This window comes from Halichoeres trimaculatus, unplaced genomic scaffold (assembly GCF_033239565.1).
Source record: "Halichoeres trimaculatus isolate MK-OKI-2021-1 unplaced genomic scaffold, fHalTri1.1 fHalTri1_scaffold_11, whole genome shotgun sequence".
In the NCBI taxonomy this organism is placed as follows: Eukaryota; Metazoa; Chordata; class Actinopteri; order Labriformes; family Labridae; genus Halichoeres; species Halichoeres trimaculatus.
Window position 1 is genome coordinate 11,111,108 of NW_027437189.1, and position 20,008 is coordinate 11,131,115.

The 20,008-nt window shown below is 40.1% G+C and overlaps 3 protein-coding genes across 7 annotated transcripts in view; 1 reads left to right on the forward strand and 2 right to left on the reverse strand.

Moving 5' to 3' along the window:
• LOC141799075 (protein bicaudal D homolog 2-like) overlaps positions 1–7,111 on the reverse strand; it is a 46,983-nt gene extending 39,872 nt beyond the window's left edge. For 3 of the 4 annotated variants that reach the window (XM_074681155.1, XM_074681153.1, XM_074681152.1), the window contains exon 1: positions 6,574–7,110. In XM_074681155.1, coding sequence (XP_074537256.1) covers positions 6,574–6,813 — 240 coding nt within the window. In that variant the 5' untranslated portion in view covers positions 6,814–7,110. Of the gene's footprint in view, positions 1–6,573 lie in introns of all 4 variants that reach the window. The other variant, XM_074681154.1, reaches the window with a different exon arrangement.
• A 1,217-nt stretch (positions 7,112–8,328) lies between these two features.
• On the forward strand, positions 8,329–14,708 carry ptpdc1b (protein tyrosine phosphatase domain containing 1b). Its single transcript, XM_074681156.1, has 10 exons — positions 8,329–9,881; positions 10,340–10,427; positions 10,798–10,963; positions 11,093–11,173; positions 11,278–11,396; positions 11,536–11,673; positions 11,774–12,792; positions 12,885–13,067; positions 13,139–13,249; positions 13,352–14,708. The coding sequence occupies exons 2-10, from the start codon at positions 10,382–10,384 to the stop codon at positions 13,484–13,486; spliced, it is 1,998 nt and encodes a 665-aa protein (XP_074537257.1). The 5' UTR covers positions 8,329–9,881; positions 10,340–10,381; the 3' UTR covers positions 13,487–14,708.
• A 47-nt stretch (positions 14,709–14,755) lies between these two features.
• On the reverse strand, positions 14,756–19,928 carry fbxw12 (F-box and WD repeat domain containing 12). Of its 2 annotated transcripts, XM_074681157.1 has the most exons (11): positions 19,750–19,928; positions 19,643–19,680; positions 17,786–17,952; positions 17,581–17,705; positions 17,224–17,430; positions 16,975–17,139; positions 16,604–16,814; positions 15,626–15,807; positions 15,406–15,536; positions 15,185–15,318; positions 14,756–15,002 (listed from the first exon to the last, which is right to left on the reverse strand). In XM_074681157.1, exons 1-10 carry the CDS (start codon positions 19,846–19,848, stop codon positions 15,219–15,221), a joined length of 1,425 nt encoding a protein of 474 aa, XP_074537258.1. In that variant the 5' UTR covers positions 19,849–19,928; the 3' UTR covers positions 14,756–15,002; positions 15,185–15,218. The 2 variants fall into 2 exon arrangements, with proteins under 2 accessions (XP_074537258.1, XP_074537259.1); XM_074681158.1 differs by lacking the exon at positions 19,643–19,680 and having other exon boundaries at positions 19,750–19,897.
• Between the last annotated feature and the right edge of the window lie 80 nt (positions 19,929–20,008).

The window sequence follows — 20,008 nt, forward strand, 5'->3', positions numbered from 1 at the left end:
TTCTACTTCCATCCAAAGCATCACTCTTACAAACACTTTTCATCAATTTCACACAACAATAGCACCAAAAATTGTGCATTTAGTAAATGGTTATACAAGTTATAAAACAAACCAGGCACTAACACTGTCCAATAACAGACATTTCGATCTGTGAAGGAGAAGAATAAGAAGCCATTGTGTTACTTGCACACAAACACACATGTTGCCTCGGTCACGTGGCAGCACACAGACTTCTTTGTTTACAGATTTTTTTTTACGTTTGGAGCCGTTCGAAGAGAAGGGAAACCAGAGACCTGCCTTTCTACTGAATGAAGCATGTTGTGTAGTTGGAGGCACGCCGCCATTACTATGACCTCATCCTCTGCTTTTAGCCTGGACGCCTGCCTGATCTGGCCACGGTCTGTAGTAATTGGATTAAAATGATCAAATCATGACCCTTCCAGGCTATCATACAGCTTCCTGTGTGCACTGCTGCTTTTGATTAATGTATTGAAGACATGCTTACAGTACTAGAGATGGAATATTCCTTAAATTGTATGATTTAGAAAATACATTTACATTGCTGGAGTCAATATCTTAATAATTTCATTTGATTTAAGTTATGGACATGGTTCATTCGGATTATCTGATAAAAGTATGCATGGCCAGGTAAAAAAGGGTAGGATGTCATCTTTTGGTAAATAATAACATGACAACAACAAAAAAGGGGAAAAACTAAAAAAAGAAAGAGTCATATTATGAAACTTACAGCACTAACAACAAAAAAATAGATTATTTTTCCACCATCAATTTGTTATTTTTTTATTGTTGTAAGGATCTTTCTTCCTATATTTTTTCAATTCTTAAAATGTTTATTAGGTCTGTTATGTGTTTCCCCTGCAGACACAGACTTCTACAGTGTCTGTGATGGTGACCTCATGACGCACAACATTACATTGCATAATTTTCCAAGAAGAATCTCAATGATCTCCTTCAAATGTGCAACAACAGCTTCTCAGAGGTATGAGAAAAGACTAATTGAATGCTCTCAGTCATCCAAACAAGAACAGAGTTCAACACATGCTCCCTCCACAGTCCACACCTCCTGCTCTGCTAATGATTCTGCACAAATCTCTTGTCTAAAACAGCCTTCCACTCAAGCTCCTGGGCAAATGTGGCTTGTGCCCAAACTGTGGACAGGTGCTGGTGGTTTGTTTATCAGAGTTAAGGACAAAAGCTCTTAAATCATCGCGGATTAGCAGGTCCTTTTACGTAAAACTGGGTGGAATAATTCTTTCATTACTTTGCGATACCATATGGTCATCCTTATGGGACACAGAAGGTAACATCAGCCCTTGTGAGGGGGAGAAACCAGCTTATTTTAACACTCACAATGTACAGTGGAATGTATTCACTTGAACATCATGTTGGTGGATCTTAAAATGCCATACCATATCCAAATTCAGAGATACTATTCTAGGGTGGAGAACCTGACAGAACTCAGAGAACAGGCTGCTCGGCCCAGTGGATTCACTAGTAGGCCACTGGGCCAGGGCAAGACAGGGCATTTTCCCAGGAGCACCTGGCAGCCTCTGGAAAGCCTTGCCCCAAAATGCCCCTACCTGTCCCCTGCTCCGGAGCCTGCCAAGCCTGGTCCAGCCTGGCAGACTTCCAGGCCTCCGTAAGCCCTGCACACAGCGGCTGTGATTCATCCTCTTACGCCCAGAGGGTAGAGGATTTGGGACTTTATTTAGTGCCATTTAGAAAAGATTACCCCTTAACTGCAGACTTGCTGTCCACAAAAAAACTCCATTATGGATCAAACAATGCTGAAAGCTTCAGCATACTGTAGGTCATAGGAAGAGGCACACTGAATCAAAGCCTGGTGAAATAAGAGAATCATTAATAATTCAGTGCAGTGTCTTTATTGAGCTATCACTACGGGTTTTTGAGAAGCTAGAATGACTGAACCATGGGAGAAAAAACAGATGGGAGTCAGAGAGCCGCAGTTCTGGTGAAACATAGCTCAGTGTGGCAATCCAATAATATAAAACTTACTTTATTTATGACTCTTCATATGAGAGACCAGATGGGTTTTATGTTCTCCTCGTATTTTCTGTCGCCATCCAATCAGCATCCAGCCCATTTAACCCCACAGAGAGGGCTCAGTCACACCAGATATCTTTGTTTAAGGACATTGGGATATATCCTTTAGTGATCTGCCATTTCAAAAAGGACAAAAGTGGCCAATCCTTTCAAATGTAACCACAATGGGGCGCCTCTCTCAATCTCTCCTTTGTCATACGCTGTGTTCTGCTGGCATTTAACCCTCTCTTCATCTGTGACACCCAAGACCTGTTAACCCCAGCTGGTTCACTCTCAAACACACAGAACACAGAGGGTCCAGGTTTTACTGAGCTTAACAATATTCAGGGTTGTGATTGTGTGGTTAAATTTCAGAGGAGTTCACGACTGCAGCTTCTGCGATGAAAAGGGTGTGGGAGAAACCAGTGAAAATGAAAGAAACTCTGGATCCAGAAAGTCCCTCAGAGTTGCAGTTACAGTTGGAGGTGTGGTTAATGATGTCATCTGTGAGTGGCTTACCTTAAGAATATCAACAACAGCCACGACAACACCCCCCCCTGCTCTCACACTGCTACTATAATGTCATTAACTGCTTTAACTTGTGACTAAGACTGTGTGTGCTCTGCTATCTGAATGATAGCTGGATAAAGTCCTCACAGCTATGTCACATCTCCACATCAGCATGGCATGCGAGATTGCTCTTATCAAGGTTCTGTTTTAAGTGTGAGCAGCTTAAGTGAGCTGCTGACGTAAGACTTTGTATACTAGGTGTCAAACACTTTCTTGATGAAAAACTTCACACTCACAAAGTTTGACAGGATCGAGTCTTTGCCATGTTCAGCTTGGTTTATACTTGACTCTATGCTGTAGAGGATTTACCAGAATAACGACTCCATTTCCCATGACCACCATTACCCACTGCTGTAAAGACGTGACTCTTGCCACGGCATGCATGGAGCAAATGAGTGGAGAACAGATAATCTTTTTAACTCTACTTTTCTTTGTTCAAGACAACTTTTTTGCAGGATGAAAAGCAACAACGAAATGTATTTATTTGTAGTTCCATAGCTCTATTGTTTGAAATGTACAAGAAAACTTTGTAAAAGTAGTCCAGCAACAGTTTCCACCAAAATCAAAGATGGCGTAGAGTTGTCACAGGGACTTCCTGGTTACTAAGGATGGGTACTTTTCACATATTAAACAATACAGTACCAATTTTCAGTACTTTTGTTTGTGCTCATGTTGTAATAAATATTTATTTATTTTTTATAATAAAATCTCAAAGCTTTTCCAATTTAACATATTTATTGCTCAATTTATAAACTTGCAGTGCTGTATTGATGTCCTGCATGGAAAATCTGCTGAAAATGAATTCATGTTAAACCTGACCATGGACACTGAGAAGTAGCTTGTACTAATTTTGACATTGATAATCTTATTTTAATTTGTAGACTATGAACATACTGTCTTCACTATCACTTATCAAGTTCTTACAAGTTCAGGTGCTCCCCTGCAGACTAATCATATGGCTTTACAGTCAGCACTGTATTTGTGAGTAGTTGTATTTAAAGGTGCATGTCAGGCTATGTGTGTAGGCTTCTGCAGCAACTCAGGGCTACGCAAACATACAGCATATTTTACAGCATCTTGACACTGAAGCATTAACCAAGCTTTACATTTCAGGATGAAGCACAGCCAGTGAGTAACTCATCTTCACCAAAGCAGAATGTGAAATAAAATTTAAAAAACAATCAATAAATGTACAATGCAGTCTGTCCTTATCGCCCAGCTATAAATGGATGGATGACTATTTTTGTGCCTAAAGGACATAGAAAAGAACAGATAAGCAAAAATGAATAGAGTGGTTTCTGCCCCTGCAGCAGCAACACATCAGTCAAAATGAGATGTTAGGATGTAACATGAATCCAAATGAGCATATACACTATAATTTCTATGAAACAGTTCACAGTTACTTAAATGGGTTTGTAGCTGATGCTCTGGAAAGATCCCCCAGCATTCACCCACAAACACACTAAGAAAGCAGCACCTGCTTAAAAAGCAACACGGCTGCTCAAATTAAGGCTCAGAGCTGTGCCGTTACTAAGCAACAGCGGTGCCGAGAATTCCTCCATCTTCCTGCCTCAGGAGGGCATGTGTGTGGGGGTGTGTGTGAATGTGAATATTACTGCCCTGTCCAAGGGTAGGTGAGACTGTGAGGGTTGTTTGAATCACAGGGGGGAAATTTGCTCAGTGTCCTGATGATTTCTGATTGTATGTTTAACTCCAGCTGGAGATGAAAAGAGTGAAATATAGGCTCTTAAATCTCTATGAACGCACATAAATCTGAGATGATTTCCATTGTGTTGTGTTTTTGAACACCACAAAGTTTGAAGAGAGGTTTAAGGTCTCTGGAGAGCATCCAGAGTACTCTGCAAATCTTCCAGACAATCTATTTTAGTACAACTAAATCCTCAGGAAGACAAGGCACATCCAAACACTGTCGCCTTCAGTGTGAATGGTGGTGATGTACCCAAGGGAGCAGTGTTTATACCTGACCTAAGAAAAAAACTGCTGGATCTGCTATTCTAACAGAAAACAACACAGTTATTTGACTTAGAGGTGTCATAGGAATGTGTTTGTATTTGTGATAGCATCACATCATCCCTTCATACACACACTGAGTGGGGGTTGGGTGGAAGGACAAGGAAGTTCTTTCAAGGGTTAACATCTGACTAGTGATCTACAACCAGTACAACCCAACCCTGGGGCCAAAGAATGAGCTTCTGCAGCAGCTTTGAGCAAACAATTGAGTTTATTGCCCACACAGATGGATGTTTGTGTTCCGTTTGTAGACAACAACAATGACTGAACCAAAGAGTCCAACCACACTCACAATGCACGCTTCCCTTTCTGGCATATTTTGAAAGAAAAAGTGAGAGAAAGAGAAATCTCAGCAAATGTCCCAACATCTTTTTATTCACTTTGTCCCCACTTCTTTTCATTCTTTTAGTTTGCTGTCATGGTTACTCTTTTAGAGCATTTCCAGTATGTCTCTTCTGTTCAGAGCTTTTTTCTGTCATTCTGTTGTGGCAGAGCTGTGTCTTCTTGCCAAAGACATGCATGGGAAACTGAGCAAAGGTTGCTGAGACAGCCATGAGACCTCCTCTTTTCAGCAATAACAACACAAGAAAGGGGTCGCTGGAAGCTGCAATGAGAAGAGGGAGGGAGCTGAAACTCTCTTCTGAGACTTCCTACTGAAATCCACAGAAACCCAAGTGAGAGATGAACAGATCTCTGGCAGGGATACAAGGGGTTTTCCATGATGTCAGCTCTCTCAACGGTTGTTTGTCATATTTTATTCAATCCAAATTGCAGTTGAGTTTGAAATAGGCTTTATAAATAAACCTGTCTACTTTTGAGGAAGTGAGACAAAGGCAGAACATGTATTTTAGAGGACACAAGAATGAACTGTGTGCCCAGTGTCAGTTTAAGTTACACTTCACACCTTCTAAATCACAAGACAGTGACAAACTGCTGCTCTTGTGGAGAAAATCTGACAGGGTGATACAACAGCACAATCTGGCCACTCTTTAGGAAAACAGACACATCCTTTATCTGAATCTGTAGCCCAGCTTGAACCGTCCGTCACTCGACATTCTTTCCATTCCCAAAGGGTCGTTACTTTAGCTTCCTCTGTAAGTTGTCATCCCTCTTTCCCTGTGTGAGCGGGAAGGTTCAAAATTCAAATTTACTCCCGCCCACTCCAACTAAACTAGTATTTCTTGTCTTCGGAGGATGGCTGTGAGACACAGTGACAAGATAGTTCCTTTAATCTTTTATATAGAGGTTTTAAAGATAAACTGAGCATGTAAAATATAGTGGGGGATTACAAGCCGAAAAACCCTGACTATTATTTGCTTATTTGGTTCAAAAAAACAAGGAAATTAATACATAATACATAATATTTGCTTATATCTCAAATCAAATGTGTCTGGCAAAGTACTATTGATCACGCCCAGTGTTAAAGCTCATTTTTCATATCTGCACTGATTGCAGACCAGTTTATGATTAAGCCAGTGAAAAAAAAACAACTGGGGTAAAAACAGACAAGGTCTTGAATATCTGAAAGACAGACATGAATTTCTAAAAGACAGACCATAAGAGCTCCATGAATAAATAAAATGAAGCATTGCAAAGGGGGAAACCCTGATGGAGAGGGGGTTGGGGTGTGGAGCATGCTACAGGGGAAGCCTCCCCTCTTCTTCTTGCAGTTTTGACCTTGTGAAATGAACGCCTGCAATTTATTTCAGGTACCAGGTGTCAAAGTCCAATATTTCTAAGACAGTAATACCTTTACCACATTAACAAAAGACGCGTGAAAACGCATTATCAGCTGCATGAATCAATAATAGGGAGAAATAAATGACAGTGTGACTGGTTTTAGGGTGCATAGATGTATGCGTTTTTTTATATTCGGGTTTTTGGTGAATTGTGAAAAAAATTGCATACCTCCTTCAGTTGGTCTAGCTCCTGCCTCACGGTCTCGTACTCAATCTCCAGATCATCGTACTGCTGTTTGAGCTGCTGCTTTTCCTCCAGCACCGCCAGCCCGTACTCCGCCGCCTGGATCTTCTCGTTCGTTGTCTCACTCAGCTCCCGGGCGAGACGCTCGATCTCCAGCCGCATCCACTCAGGACCGGCCTCGCGCAACAGCATTGCGTCGGGATAGCCCTGCTCTTCCACAGACATGGTCGGTACCGGTGATGATCAACCAACCTACAGCCAGCTGATCCGTGACAAGGGAGATGTCGGGGCGTCTTCAAGCGGTGTAACCTTGAGGCAGTTGCTCAAATTCGTCTATATTTAAATTGCATGATTGTTACGGTTGCCTTTCTCGTTGCCGTTCGTGTTTCTTTGGTCATGTAGATGACGATGTTGATTCAACTCCGACGGGGGAGCGCGCCGTTATCTCCTAGAAATGTTTCATTGTCGGGAACCTGCGATTCCCTCACCTCTCCCCCGGCTTTTAGAGCGATGGAGCCGGAGCCAGAGTACCAATTCCTAAGAGAGGAAAAAAAATAAACACGACTTCCGCTTTTTAGTTTCAAAATATAAATGTTATTGCACAGAATAGAATTTTGACTAGATTATATTTTAAGTTTATGCTCACTATGTGTGTGTTTTAGAGGATTAATACTATCTTTAATTCAAAACGGCAAAATAGTAAAAACCGTCGGCAAGGTAGTATCATATCATGAAGCCCTCATGTTTTATTTTGAAGGCAACACAAATCCTTTTCCGGTAAGCTCGTCATATCCACACCGGCTTGTTTAAAACAGCTGAAAGGTCCGTTTGAAGAACTGCGAAGCCACTACGCAACCACCTGGACGAGCTGCTACAGGGCAGTAATGCTTGCCGGGAAATGTAGTATCTTTCGTCACGTTAGGCAGACGAGAGGAGCGTGCTGACACCCGGAACTGGACTCCTTTCCCGGCATTCCTTGGTCCGTTGCTTATGTGGAGCGCGGAAATCTTTGCCCGAGCTCTTTGTTGCCATAGAAATGAAACGGAGGGATAGCCGTGTTGCAGATACCACATGTATATCTGCTGCCATCTGTCGGGAACACTAATTATTTCTTTCCAGGGCTTTTGTACAGACAGCAGGACATGCCAAGGTGGTAATGGAAGGATAGAATAGCAACAACTATAAAAAATAATAGAACAAAAAATCTAGAAACTAGAAACCCTTCAATATGTACACATTTCCATCTAATTAAATAGAGGAATAACAGTGATAACAACAATGAATATGCAAAAGGACGTGCAATAGTATTATGGATAGCTGTGAGTCCAGTTAAGTTGACCGTAGGCAGTAGTACTAATGTTATAAAGACTTATTGCACATGGGAGGAGGTGATTTGTAAAAAATGTCGGTTTTTTTTTTCCAACAAAGGTCAGTTAAAAATGTAAGACATAGGCAACTTGTACTCACGTATTGCTTGAATGTTTTTTCGTGTCCTTTTACTTCCCTTTGAATACATATGTATGTCTAAGTTTAGACTGTTTACCAGTATGTTTAGCAGATTAGCTGTTTCAAGCTAAGGAATTGACATTTACATTTGGGGCACATTCATCTTCCACACACCATACATCTTTTTTCTTCTTCTGAATGACTACAGCTTTGAATAATTTAAGTTGATTTTTCTGATTCTCATTTTTTAGTTATTTCATTTTGACAAATTAAAGGTGTTGTTTAACTACAAGCTAAATTGTTCAGATTTGCTGATACTTCTGCAGTATCTTTAGCTAAGTAAACTGTTTTAAGTTACTTTGTTATGAAGTAACTTACCAGGTGTTTTTCTCCTTTAAATGAAGTTTAAATCAATCACTTTTTATAGACCTACATCTAAGCTCTTGACTTTACCCTTCACTGTATTTGTCCCAGTGAGATTGGTGAGATAAGCCAGAAATCAGCCATGCTTGCGATTTACTCAGGTCTTTATCGCACAGTTTACACATGCCATTCATTTAGCTTGGTGGTTTCATGTTCACAGAGTATCTATACCCTGCAACACTTGTTCTCTACTCTTGTTTTCTGTCTTAACACAAGTTAAGATCTTTCCTTTTGAAGGCTATAAGTGCTGCACATCTTGGATTTTCAGATGACAGAAAAATTTTCCTGGATCCAAACAGAACATTTAAAGATCTTCAAAGCTGTGAGTATTAATGCAAATAACCCAGATGTTCTAATCTATGTCACCAAAATGCTGCTGAGTCTAGATGTAGATCACATCAAATGAGCATTCATTGTATGTATTATATGTTTATTTTTTATACTAAGTATTTATGGCTTAAAGATCGTGACTAACAAAAGTCAAATGCACAGAAAATGTAACTGCTTACAAAACTTCTGACATCATCAGCAAATTTAACACAATATAGACTAATTAAAAGTAAATCAGAGGGAAAGTGCTTCATTAGTTTTCACTATTATGCCTATGGGAACATTGTAATTAGGATCACAATAGGCCTATAAGCTTTGAAGTCCTTCCTAATGCTAAACATCATAGACTGATCCCTTCACTGTAACTTAAATGTAATTAGCTTTAGCAAGGTGCAAGGTAAGCCTATCAGATTTTATCTGCTTGCTTTGCCCCTAAAGTCTTGCTATCTGCAACAGGAAGATGAGAGTTAAAGTGATGATTTCAGATCATTTGAATGTCTTAATGTAGACAATCAGATTGTATTTAATGCACAAAATAGACATACAAAAAAAATCAGTCAGATATTACACATGTTGAGAAACTGGTGTGGAACAGACATATGAAAGATAATGAATGCAATAGACAGAATTTTACACAGATCACCCTTTCATAAACTAGCTCAAGGTGTGGAAGTGGTGTGATAAATGTATGAGTTTTGGTTGGGTAGTGGGTGCTGTAATTTATTCCTGTACAGTAATAAGATTAGTAGTCTAATCCAGGAGGAGTCAGGAATAGCCTACACACATACACACACACACACACACACACACACCCCAAAGCCAGTGGCATGAGCAACCTGTGCACAGAGGAAGTTAGTGAAGACAGACTCTCTGCTCATTTTTCAAACTTTTTGATTTATTCCTACACTTGATCGTCATCCCGGTGAGATAAATGGCTTTCGCTAAAGGACAGCAAAAGATCCTGTGGGTGCTGGATTTGCCCTACCCCCTCACAACACAGATAATCTGAGACGAATCAAATCAAGAGAGACCACGGGATTGACTTTCCATGGAGCTGGAGAGGAAAAGGCAACGTCAGAGCTGTGGAAGCTGATGTTAGTTAATTGCTGTATTGACTTTTATTAACTTTTACACTGGTTTGGTTGGTATTTCCTTGTAATTTTTTTAATATACTTGTTAATTCATTACATAAAGAGATCGTAAAGAGCTGAATTCATTTTGTAATGTGATAAGTCTCAGTGAGTAAACTGCCAGCTAACATAAGCAGCTTGCCTTATGGATTATGTCTGCTCCACACATGACTGAGTATGATAATTGATGCTGATCTTTGATGAAAAGGTCTATGTGCTATGACTTTACTTAAACTTTTCTTTTTATGCATACAAATATAATAATCACTCAGTCGGGGAATAAATTCGAGAAAACTGTTTGCTTATGAGATGCCAACCCAAGAGTCAGGGAGCTGGTAATAATTCTGTACTTCCAGAGTCAGATAAAACCTGTAACATTATTGTTTTTAATAGAATATTTTATATTATATTTTTGTTTGCAGGCTCTGCTATGACTGTGGATGTCAGCCTGAGTGACTGTTCCTATGGCAGGCAATGCAAATATCAGTGGAGGGGCTCTGATGGAATACAGTAAGTAACAATGCTGCCAGTCCCTGCTGAGGAATCACTTCAGGGCACTGCCTCACCTATTTCCAGTAGGTGTTTAATCCACCAAATGTTACATCAAAATGTAATGCACATGTTCTGGAAGTGTAGCTATTTTTACTGTTAGCTCTGATAACAGACTTGGGATGCCAAATGAGGATTAGACACCTCGAAGTGAGCACTCACAACTGATGATCTTGATTAAAATGGGAACAGAACAACCTACATTACATCAACTCTACGCTAAATTTTCCAAGGAATATTGAAATGTTTACTCTGCTGAAAATACTGTATGAAAAAGAATCAAATAGATGTAAAGAGCAATGTTTTTCTCTGGTCTTTCCTGTAACTCTAGTCAGAGCCCCCAGGGCCAAGTACACTCTTGTTGGAGAAGCTATACGCTATGTCATACCTGCTCATATGCAATGCTCAATCGGCTGTGGAGGACTATCCTGCAAGTATGACAGCCCAGGTTACTGGAGAGATGACCAACAAGCTATTAAAGGCCTCTACTCATCATGGTTTGTAGTTCAGCAAAAACATTTTTCACACTCAAATTTAACTTTATACTTCCTCTCAAGATGTTTCAGTTAGAAAGACAAGAATTGCTTTAATGTTTAACTCTGCTCTTCTGTTTCATATTCCTTCAGGGTTAGTGATCATCTTCTTGCGATGTCCAGACCATCAACAGAAACAATTAAGAAGTACAACATCATCGATCAGTTCCAACGGTATGCACAACTTTGTTCATCTTTTGTCTTTCACGAGAACATACAACTGAGGAATCAAGAGTAATAACGTGTTTCTGTCTCTGTCTGTGCGTGCTTGTTTCAAGGCATGGTATTAAAACAGTGATCAACCTACAGATTCCTGGTGAGCATGCCAGCTGTGGAAACCCTCTAGAGCCAGAGAGCGGCTTCTCCTACCGTCCAGAGATCTTTATGGAAAACAACAGTAGGTGTTTTATGCTTGGGCTTGATTATGTCTCTTTTCCTCTTGTCCAATCTGATTACTTGTTTTATATACACTTGTTTTTATAACAACTATAGTATAATTCTTGTTATATGTTTGACACAAAACATTTCATCACCAGTTTATTTCTACAACTTTGGTTGGAGCGACTATGGAGTGGCCAACCTCACCACCATGCTCGACATGGTGAAGGTCATGGCCTTTGCTCTGCAGGAGGGAAAGATAGCGGTCCACTGTCACGCTGGTCTTGGAAGAACAGGTACATTTCTGACACCTATTGTGAGATTAATTCATTACAATCTAATCTGTCATCTACCCAGATTGATAAATCTCTGACATGTTCCCCCTTTTCCCTTCAGGTGTGCTTTTAGCATGTTTCCTGGCCTATGCAACCAGGATGACTGCTAACCAGGCTATTCTGTATGTTCGTGCTAAACGCCCCAATTCCATCCAGACACGAGGTCAACTGCACTGTGTCAGGGAGTTTGCCCAGTTCCTCTCTCCTTTGCGGAGTGTGTTTTCCTGTGCTGAGCCTCAATCTAACCCAGTCACCTTGTCCCAGTACCTGAACCGCCAGAGACACATATTGCACGGCTATGAGAGAAAGGAGCTGAGAAACCTACCAAAGATTGTCCGGCTGGTGACCAGGCTGCTATTGGACATCGCAGAGAATCGACAAGTGATTGAAGAAGACATCCTGGAGGCTCCAGATATCCATGATCTGGAGATGACTCTCAGCATCATTGAGCAGATGGGTCCGGAAGTGTTTGCAAAGGAGCCTCGCTTACCAGGTTCACCCACATTACCCAGACATTTTAACGAGCCACCCATATTCTACCACCGCAAAAGTCTGAGCTACAGCGAGTCTGATTTGAGGCGACTGGGCTCTGAGCTCAACCTTCTCACACAACCTCTTGGCTCTTTATCAAAAAGCACTACTGACACATCCATGCCACCCTCTGAGATGACTCGCCCTCTAGCAGAGGCTAACCGCTGGGGTAGCAACCAGTCTGATATCTCCCAAAGCTCAACAGGCTCCCTCTGGAAAATCAAGAATGAGGAAAACCAAAAAGACGGATCCATCCTGCTGAGGAAAGTGACCCAGAAAAACATTCAACGCACTGGGTCTGTGGGAAATAGTGAACCTACGAAAAAGGGCAGCATGTTGTCCAGGTGGAAGGCAGAGCAGAGGGAAGAGTTAGTGATGAACGGGAAGAAGCCGGAAGTTCGAAAAGAGGAGCAATCAGAGGTGCCCTTCATCACCCTGCAGTCAGAGCTGTCGCTGGAGAGCAGGAGGCTGCTTGTGGCACAGGCCCTGGCAGTGGACCTTTTTCTTGATGGTGATAAAGAACAAAGGAGCAAGGTTCTCTATTGGCAGGTAAAAAAAAAACCCAACAATGATGTGTTGATATTTGCAGAAATTTATACTGCAAAATAAATCTGCCCAATTGTGACTGCTTGTGTACGCAGGCTGAGCTGAACCAGGGCGGCGGCTGGGAGAGACTGTGCTCAGAGAGGGATCCTTTCATCCTCACAGGGCTCATGTGGTCTTGGTTGGAGCAGCTTAAAGAGCCTGTAATTTCTACACAGGTGGCCAAAACCCTGAACCCATACAGCACTGATTCTCAAGCCATCCTCAACACACTGGACCAGGTCAGTGCACACTTTGCTCACAAGTTTACATGGGGTGTATTTGAAGTTTAACTTCCCTTTATTCTTTACAGGCCTCTAAAGAAACTTTAATGTGCATACTAGACTGTATGGCTCAAATGATGACAATACCAGAGGAGGTTGAGACTGAATTCTTAAACCGTACCATCAAAGCCCTCACCTGGGTGAGAAAACAAAAGCATTATTTTGATTAATATTTGATCAAGAATGATTTACTTTTTTCGCTGTTTGTTTTAACAAGAGAGCCTTTGTCTGTCTTTGCACAGTTGGAGGTTGACTCAGAAGATGGAAGAAGATTGTATGACACCCTGACAACAGTCCTACAAGGTGTCCTTGGAGACATTAGATTTGTAGCCATCGAAACAGATGAGACAAATTTGTCTGCTTGCTCTTTGAAATAGAAACTAAGAGTCTTTTTGTACCCAAAGCACTGCCTGAACTCTGGTATGGGGCCATGGAAGAGAAAAAAAAACTTCTCTTGTGCCTTATAATAAAACTAATTAAAATGTCATTTCAATGTAAGCAGTACGTACGCATTGTATATGTTAATGTTTATCACCCAAACTATTTTTCTTCTTACCTCAGCATTTAACAAATAACATGTGTACCAAACATATGACATTATATGTATGCCTTAAAATCAGTCAATACCTCAGATTCAAATAGCATAGCTATTAGGGATGCACAATATTATCGGCACAATATCGGTATCGGCTGATAAAAGCTTAAAAACACGTTTATCGGTATTGGCAGATATGAAAATTTCTGCCAATAGGCACAGCCGATAAGATGCTATTCAGTTAGGATTATTATTATTTTCCATCTGAAAAATAAGCTCCTTAAATAAAATGTAGCACTTCATTTATTTGCACTGCAGAGCTCTGTGTCTGTCACCAGGTTGTTACAGTAGCTCTAAAATAATCAAATGCAACTTGGTTATGTTTGAAAATGCATTGTACATTTAAAGTCCATGTGATCTAAAGAAATTATTTTTCTGTATTTCAATATTGAATGAGTTGAGTTTGAAAAAATAATACATTTCTTATTTATGGTAAAATCAAATGTTTTTTGTCTTGTTTTATGTGTGTTTCTTAAACAAATAAGATTGTCACAATAAGAGTAACATATAAATTCCAGTACAGGATAGACTTAGCTTTCTTTACAGTGAAAAAAACAAACAAACTAGTGATTATCGGTATCGGTATCGGTATTGGTATCGGCCGAAAGGGGTTGCGATATATCGGCATATCTGATATCGGCAAAAATCCAATATCGTGCATCCCTAATAGCTATGACTTGTAACACCTGAGCAGTCATTTTACACCAGGTACGTTTCCTGGAGTATCAATGCCTTTCCCATAAGAGTGTAGTATTTTTTTTATCTGTTATACTTGTCAGTTATATCTTGTTCTGTATGTGTGTATGAGTGAATGTGTGTTTATTTTCCCTCTCCTGTGCTCTCTTCGTTCTTTTTTTCTGCTTGACACAAATAGTAACTAAACTGCTGATTCTATGTACCAAAAAGATGTTAAGGGAGACTTTCAAGAGGATCTAACAGGCTAAATGAGGACAGAAAATAGTTTGGGGACAAGGGAAGAAAAAGTAAATTGACCTTAGGGAGAAGGAAGAGGAGAATTAACTAAAAGAAAAAGTAAAAATTGTTCAACAAAAAATGTGAAGATAATTTAATCAGATTAAAATAAGTGAGCTTCCTTCACAAAACCAATAAAAAGGTGACCCAAACCCTTGATCTCAAAATTTCTCAAGCAGGAGACAAGCCTCCCTTCTAAAAGCAGGACTCAGTGTACTTTACTAAGCTGGCATTAGCTGCCCCCTCTCCTGCTCTTTAAACTGGCCTTGATTGTTAAGTAGACAGGTGAGCTCAATCACAGGTTGCACCAGGGGTGAGAGCAGCACCTGGAGAGCACAGGAGAAGGAGAGGACACAAATAATCACTGCACCGTGACAGTAAGGCACATCACGTTCTTCTTCTGTACAAGTTGTCTCACCAAAGACTATCTCAATGTACTTTAAGCAAATATACGATGAGCAGTTTATAATAAAGATCAATGCTCCTCTTTACATTTCATTGTACTTACTTTATGTAGGACCTCCTGTGCACAGAAGCAAAGCTCAGGAGGTGAAGGAATACGCTTTCAAGACATCTTTGCCATCTTTTCCTTCAGTAGAGGCCACAATGCTTGAGTAGTCACAGGTGACGTGGGTGAAGCCGCTAGAACACAGGAAGAGGATCAGGAAATGACTAACACCTCTGTATTCAGGCTAATGTATTACTAATCAACTGTGCAGCAAACTGTACCTGGACATAGAGTGAGAGCCTCCCAGTAAGTGGTATCTGCTCTCCAGGCTCAGCCCATGGTCTCTGTTATTCTTCCATGTCAGCACTCGCAAGGAGAGGTCCTGAGACGCTGTCACCACACGGAAGCTATCCTATAAATGTGAGAAAAAAAATAGTAATGTTAAGAGCACTTTGCTGTTTTTACTGAGAGGGCATATTGTATAGTATAAGATCAGCCTACCACACATATTGAAGTAATGGGCATCGTGTGGTCTTTGAAGCTGGCAAGCAGCACTCCTTTGAGGGAGTAGACCATTAGCTCCTGGCCTGCTGCCAACACTAAACAGTTGCTGTCCTTAGCCTCAAGAAGATAGTGTGAGGACCTGGTGCTGAGAGTCAGAGGGAAGCACTCCACCTGCTGGACTGTGATGAGAGGAGACGCAAGACAAGTCAATAAAAAATGTGACACAATACAAGTAACAAAAAGTAGATCGCTTAGCTGTGATATGGGGCTGATTTCACTTATGTCTGCTAAACAGGGGCTATTGTGTTCTCATATTTTAAACATGAATATAAGTGTACAATGCTGGATGTCCATGATACATGTGCAAATTTTCAAATAGTTACATATTGACATGTTGTAGAAATCCACAAATCTGTTTGTAAACAGCTCAAAACAGTCTTTTCTAAAAATACCACAAGACCTTCATGAGACCTAACGAAATGATGAGGTTATCACATAAGGATCTCCTAATTGGTTCCTGACACATTAGAGGGGCGACCCTTAAACACCAAGGTCTATTCGCAGCTCTGCCCACAACAGGCTTCTAGAGATCTAGCCAACCAAAGGAAAGAGGGGGGTTTGTGGAGCCATAAGAAAAAGTAAAAAAACAAAACAAAAAAACCCCCACCGCAATTCATAAACAGCCACTACGAGGGTAACAGTTGGACTGTATACAGCATAAAAAAGCATAAATTCTCATTTAAATGAATTTCCTGGACTATGCTTTTGTAACGTTCATCATGTTCTTGATTTATCTGTAGTAAATTAGAAATATCTCAATAAATTTGGCATGCCAGGCATTCACATGAATAAGATATCACATATAACCAAATCAACCAAATATGGCAGCTTTTTTCTGTAAGAGCTACCCAGCTTATCAACAGTCTGTCGTTGCCATATAAAAGGGGGCATTAGGTGCCTTATCTCTTTGCTCACCCTGTATCTCCGACTTGTACTTGCTCCTTTTCATGCTAACATCGAACACAGAGAGGGCTTTGTTGTTTAGGCCCTGGTTGCAGTGGATGATGGCCAGTCTGGCAGGCTGGGTGGGGATGAAAACAGCAGCCCGGCACCCGGTGACTGGTACAGACTGGCACAGAGGATCTTCATCCTCAGACGGACAGGTCAAACTCTCAGTGGAAAATATCTGCAAACAAACCAAACTACGGAATTCTACAAAATGTACATACACACTTAGTTTTCTCAGCTATTTCATTTGTACAGAAGTGATGTTAAAGAAAACAAAAGAGAACAGTACAAAGCAGGAAAGCTAAAAAATAAAGTAAAGCTGTCAAACAAGGAAATACCTTTGGGCTAAAATCATCACTGTCCTTGGTTCCAGCTGTGATCCATTTCTTGTCAGGTGACACAAGAAGGGTGTTGACTTCAAAGGAGTCACAAACCATGACTCTTGACTTTTCGGTCAGCCTTGTATCAGTTAGCGTATAAACAGACCCCTGCCTGGTTCCAACCTAAAAGAGAGTATTATTTGAAGCAACAACATTATTAAAATCTTTTATTAAGATATAAAAACCCAAAATTGGAAAGTTACTCACACTCAGAAACCACGTATCATTGATGATGTACTGCAATAATGAACAGTGTGAAGATCCGGTGTTGAAGGAGGCCACCTCCTGTCCAGTTTGACCCTGCCAGGTCTTTATGAGTCCTGTAGAGTCTGCTGTAACCACAACTTCTTGCTTTTCATCAGTAACAACCCCAGTTAGAGGACTCTGAGCAGGACTGCTCCACAGAACATCACCCTGTCATAGGACAGGTACAAAAAAAAAACTTTAAAATACAATTTTAATATGGACCCACGTAACGGGAGTCTGAGGCGTTAGGCATTTAAACCTATGTTCTAACCATGACATTTACAAATGGGTCATAATATACTTATGGTGTTGACTGACATTCTGGATGTTCCATGCTCGGACAGTGCCATCGGATGACGCGCTGCAGACTGTGGCACTGCTGCTCCAGAGGTCAGGACACTTTGCTGAATTCCCCTGAAGGTACACTAACCCCACCACCCTCCCTGAAAGACAACACATTCAACACTAAATAGGTTAAGAAGCTGTTAAGAAGTTATCCAGAGAAAATTATAGGATGGCATACCTGTGTGTCCTCTGAGGCTCTTGCAGGTGTAACCTCCTCCTTTGCCTTGAGTCATCTTTGTCTCCAAGTGGCAGCGGCGTAGAAAGTATCTCTTCCATGAGTGATTCACCTGTTCACTCCCCAAGACAGAGAAGTTACAGAAAGTCCAGCGCAGCAGACACATTTGCCTGAAGAGAGCACAAAGATGCATATCATCCTTCATCATGATGTTTCCTATTACATTATGTCAGAATCATATAATCAATCCTAAATCGCATTAAACCATATCGTATCAAAATCTTAACACTGGCTGTCTGATAGTTTTCAAATTGATTTTTAATTTTTTTATTAGCTTTTCAGGCACATGACCATAGCCCAACTTCTGGTTCCTGTCTTTAAGCTGTTCCACAAAGGAGGACTAAAACTTTTAAAGATGTTGCTTTCAGACATCAGCCTCCAAGTTGATGAAACTCTCAGCTGGAGGATCTGAAAGGAGCTACAAACACTGATTTCTTAGAACATGACCTGAAGACTTATCTATTCAGTCTGGCTTTTATGAAGGTTTTTACAGTTTTACAACTGTAATGTTCAGTATTTATTTTAATCTCGTTTTTAAAACTTCTGTTTTTACTATTTTAGCATATTGGTATTTTCAATGCTTTTATACATCTCTAGCTTTTGTACTTACATTTTTACTTATTTATTTATCTCATTTACATTAGCTATTATAATCTCATTGCTATTTTAGTATTTCAGGCTATTACTTTTTAAACTAGTTTATAGGTATGGGTTAGTCTGTACCATAAGATATTTCCTCTAAATATTTTCTGCTTTCATTTTATAATTACTGTAAATCACTTTGAACAGCATTTTAGTTGTATAAAGGGTGCTTTTTTAATAAAAGTTGACTGAATCATTTCATATTTTCAATTACATTATACTATTTTCTGTCAGGAATCATATATCATATCATAATATCAAATCACATCCTACCATATCACATTGAATTATCTCCTATTGATAACCTTTGCAACACTGAACATTGTTTTCATGTCCCAATCTATAAAGGTATGGCATACTTGACTGAGGCTACAATAGTGTCTCAATGTCTAATGATTTTTTTTTTTTTTTTTATATATTTTAAAGTTTAAATTTGAATCAGCAAAGATATTCACAATTAAGTAGTAAAAAAATGAAGTGGAGCAAAATAAACGAGAAGCAAGTTTTATTTCATTTAAGTAGGGGAGAATGAGGTAATGTGAGACAGATTTTACATTTTCTCCCCTCTAAGCAAGCTGAAATGATGTATCAGTAAAATGTACACATTTCCCATTAATTCTATATTCGTCTCATGATCAACCAGTTTTCTGAAATAGCCCTAAGGTTCATCTCATGAACCATCAAATGGCAAGTATGTATGTGTACTTTCCTTTGTACAGACAGTGGCAACACATTTTCTGTAAAGGACAATAAAAATGTATCACACTTGTGAGATGGACTAATCTTCAGCTAGCATCATCACATGGTTTTATATGTTGATAGTTCATCAACACATATGATATTAGTTTTTCTACATGAATCGATTTACTTTGTTACAACAGTTCATCAAGTTGACAGCAAGAAAAAATACTTAAAAAAAAAGAAAGAAACATGCTTAACATTGCACCATGAGGTCCTCTCCTTCATGGTCAAGGGGTAATGGGAGGGGCTTGAAAACATAATGGTCAGATGACTACAAATATGATCCGTTGCCAGGATACAAGTCTCACATTGCCCCATTCTCCCCTACCTGATTATATTTCTTTGCTGTTTATTTCTACAGGTGTCGTCGTCTTGTTTTGACGGTTTAAGAGCAATGGAAACAAATACAAAGCTCACCTCCATATCCACGGAGTTTCTGCAGCTTCATGCCAATCCTGAAAATAATACAAAAATTGAAATCAAGACGATGATTTACTTCCGCATGTTGGACACTCCTTCCTTACCTTACACACACTCGAGGCACTGATTAAATCTTCCTCTGGCAGAAAGGTAAAGATATGAATAAGACAATCTCTTATCAGATACGGGTGCTGTATGTCCATTTTTTTCCCTCAGTGGTGATTTTCTGTCACTTTCAAGACAGGCAAGAGTCTACAGGGCGTCTGAGCGGCAGTGAGTTGGAATTCGGGCGAACTACGGAGAGAGAACAGAGACATACCAGAAGGTTTATTTCCTTTTCAGACTGTAATGTCTATATTGTGC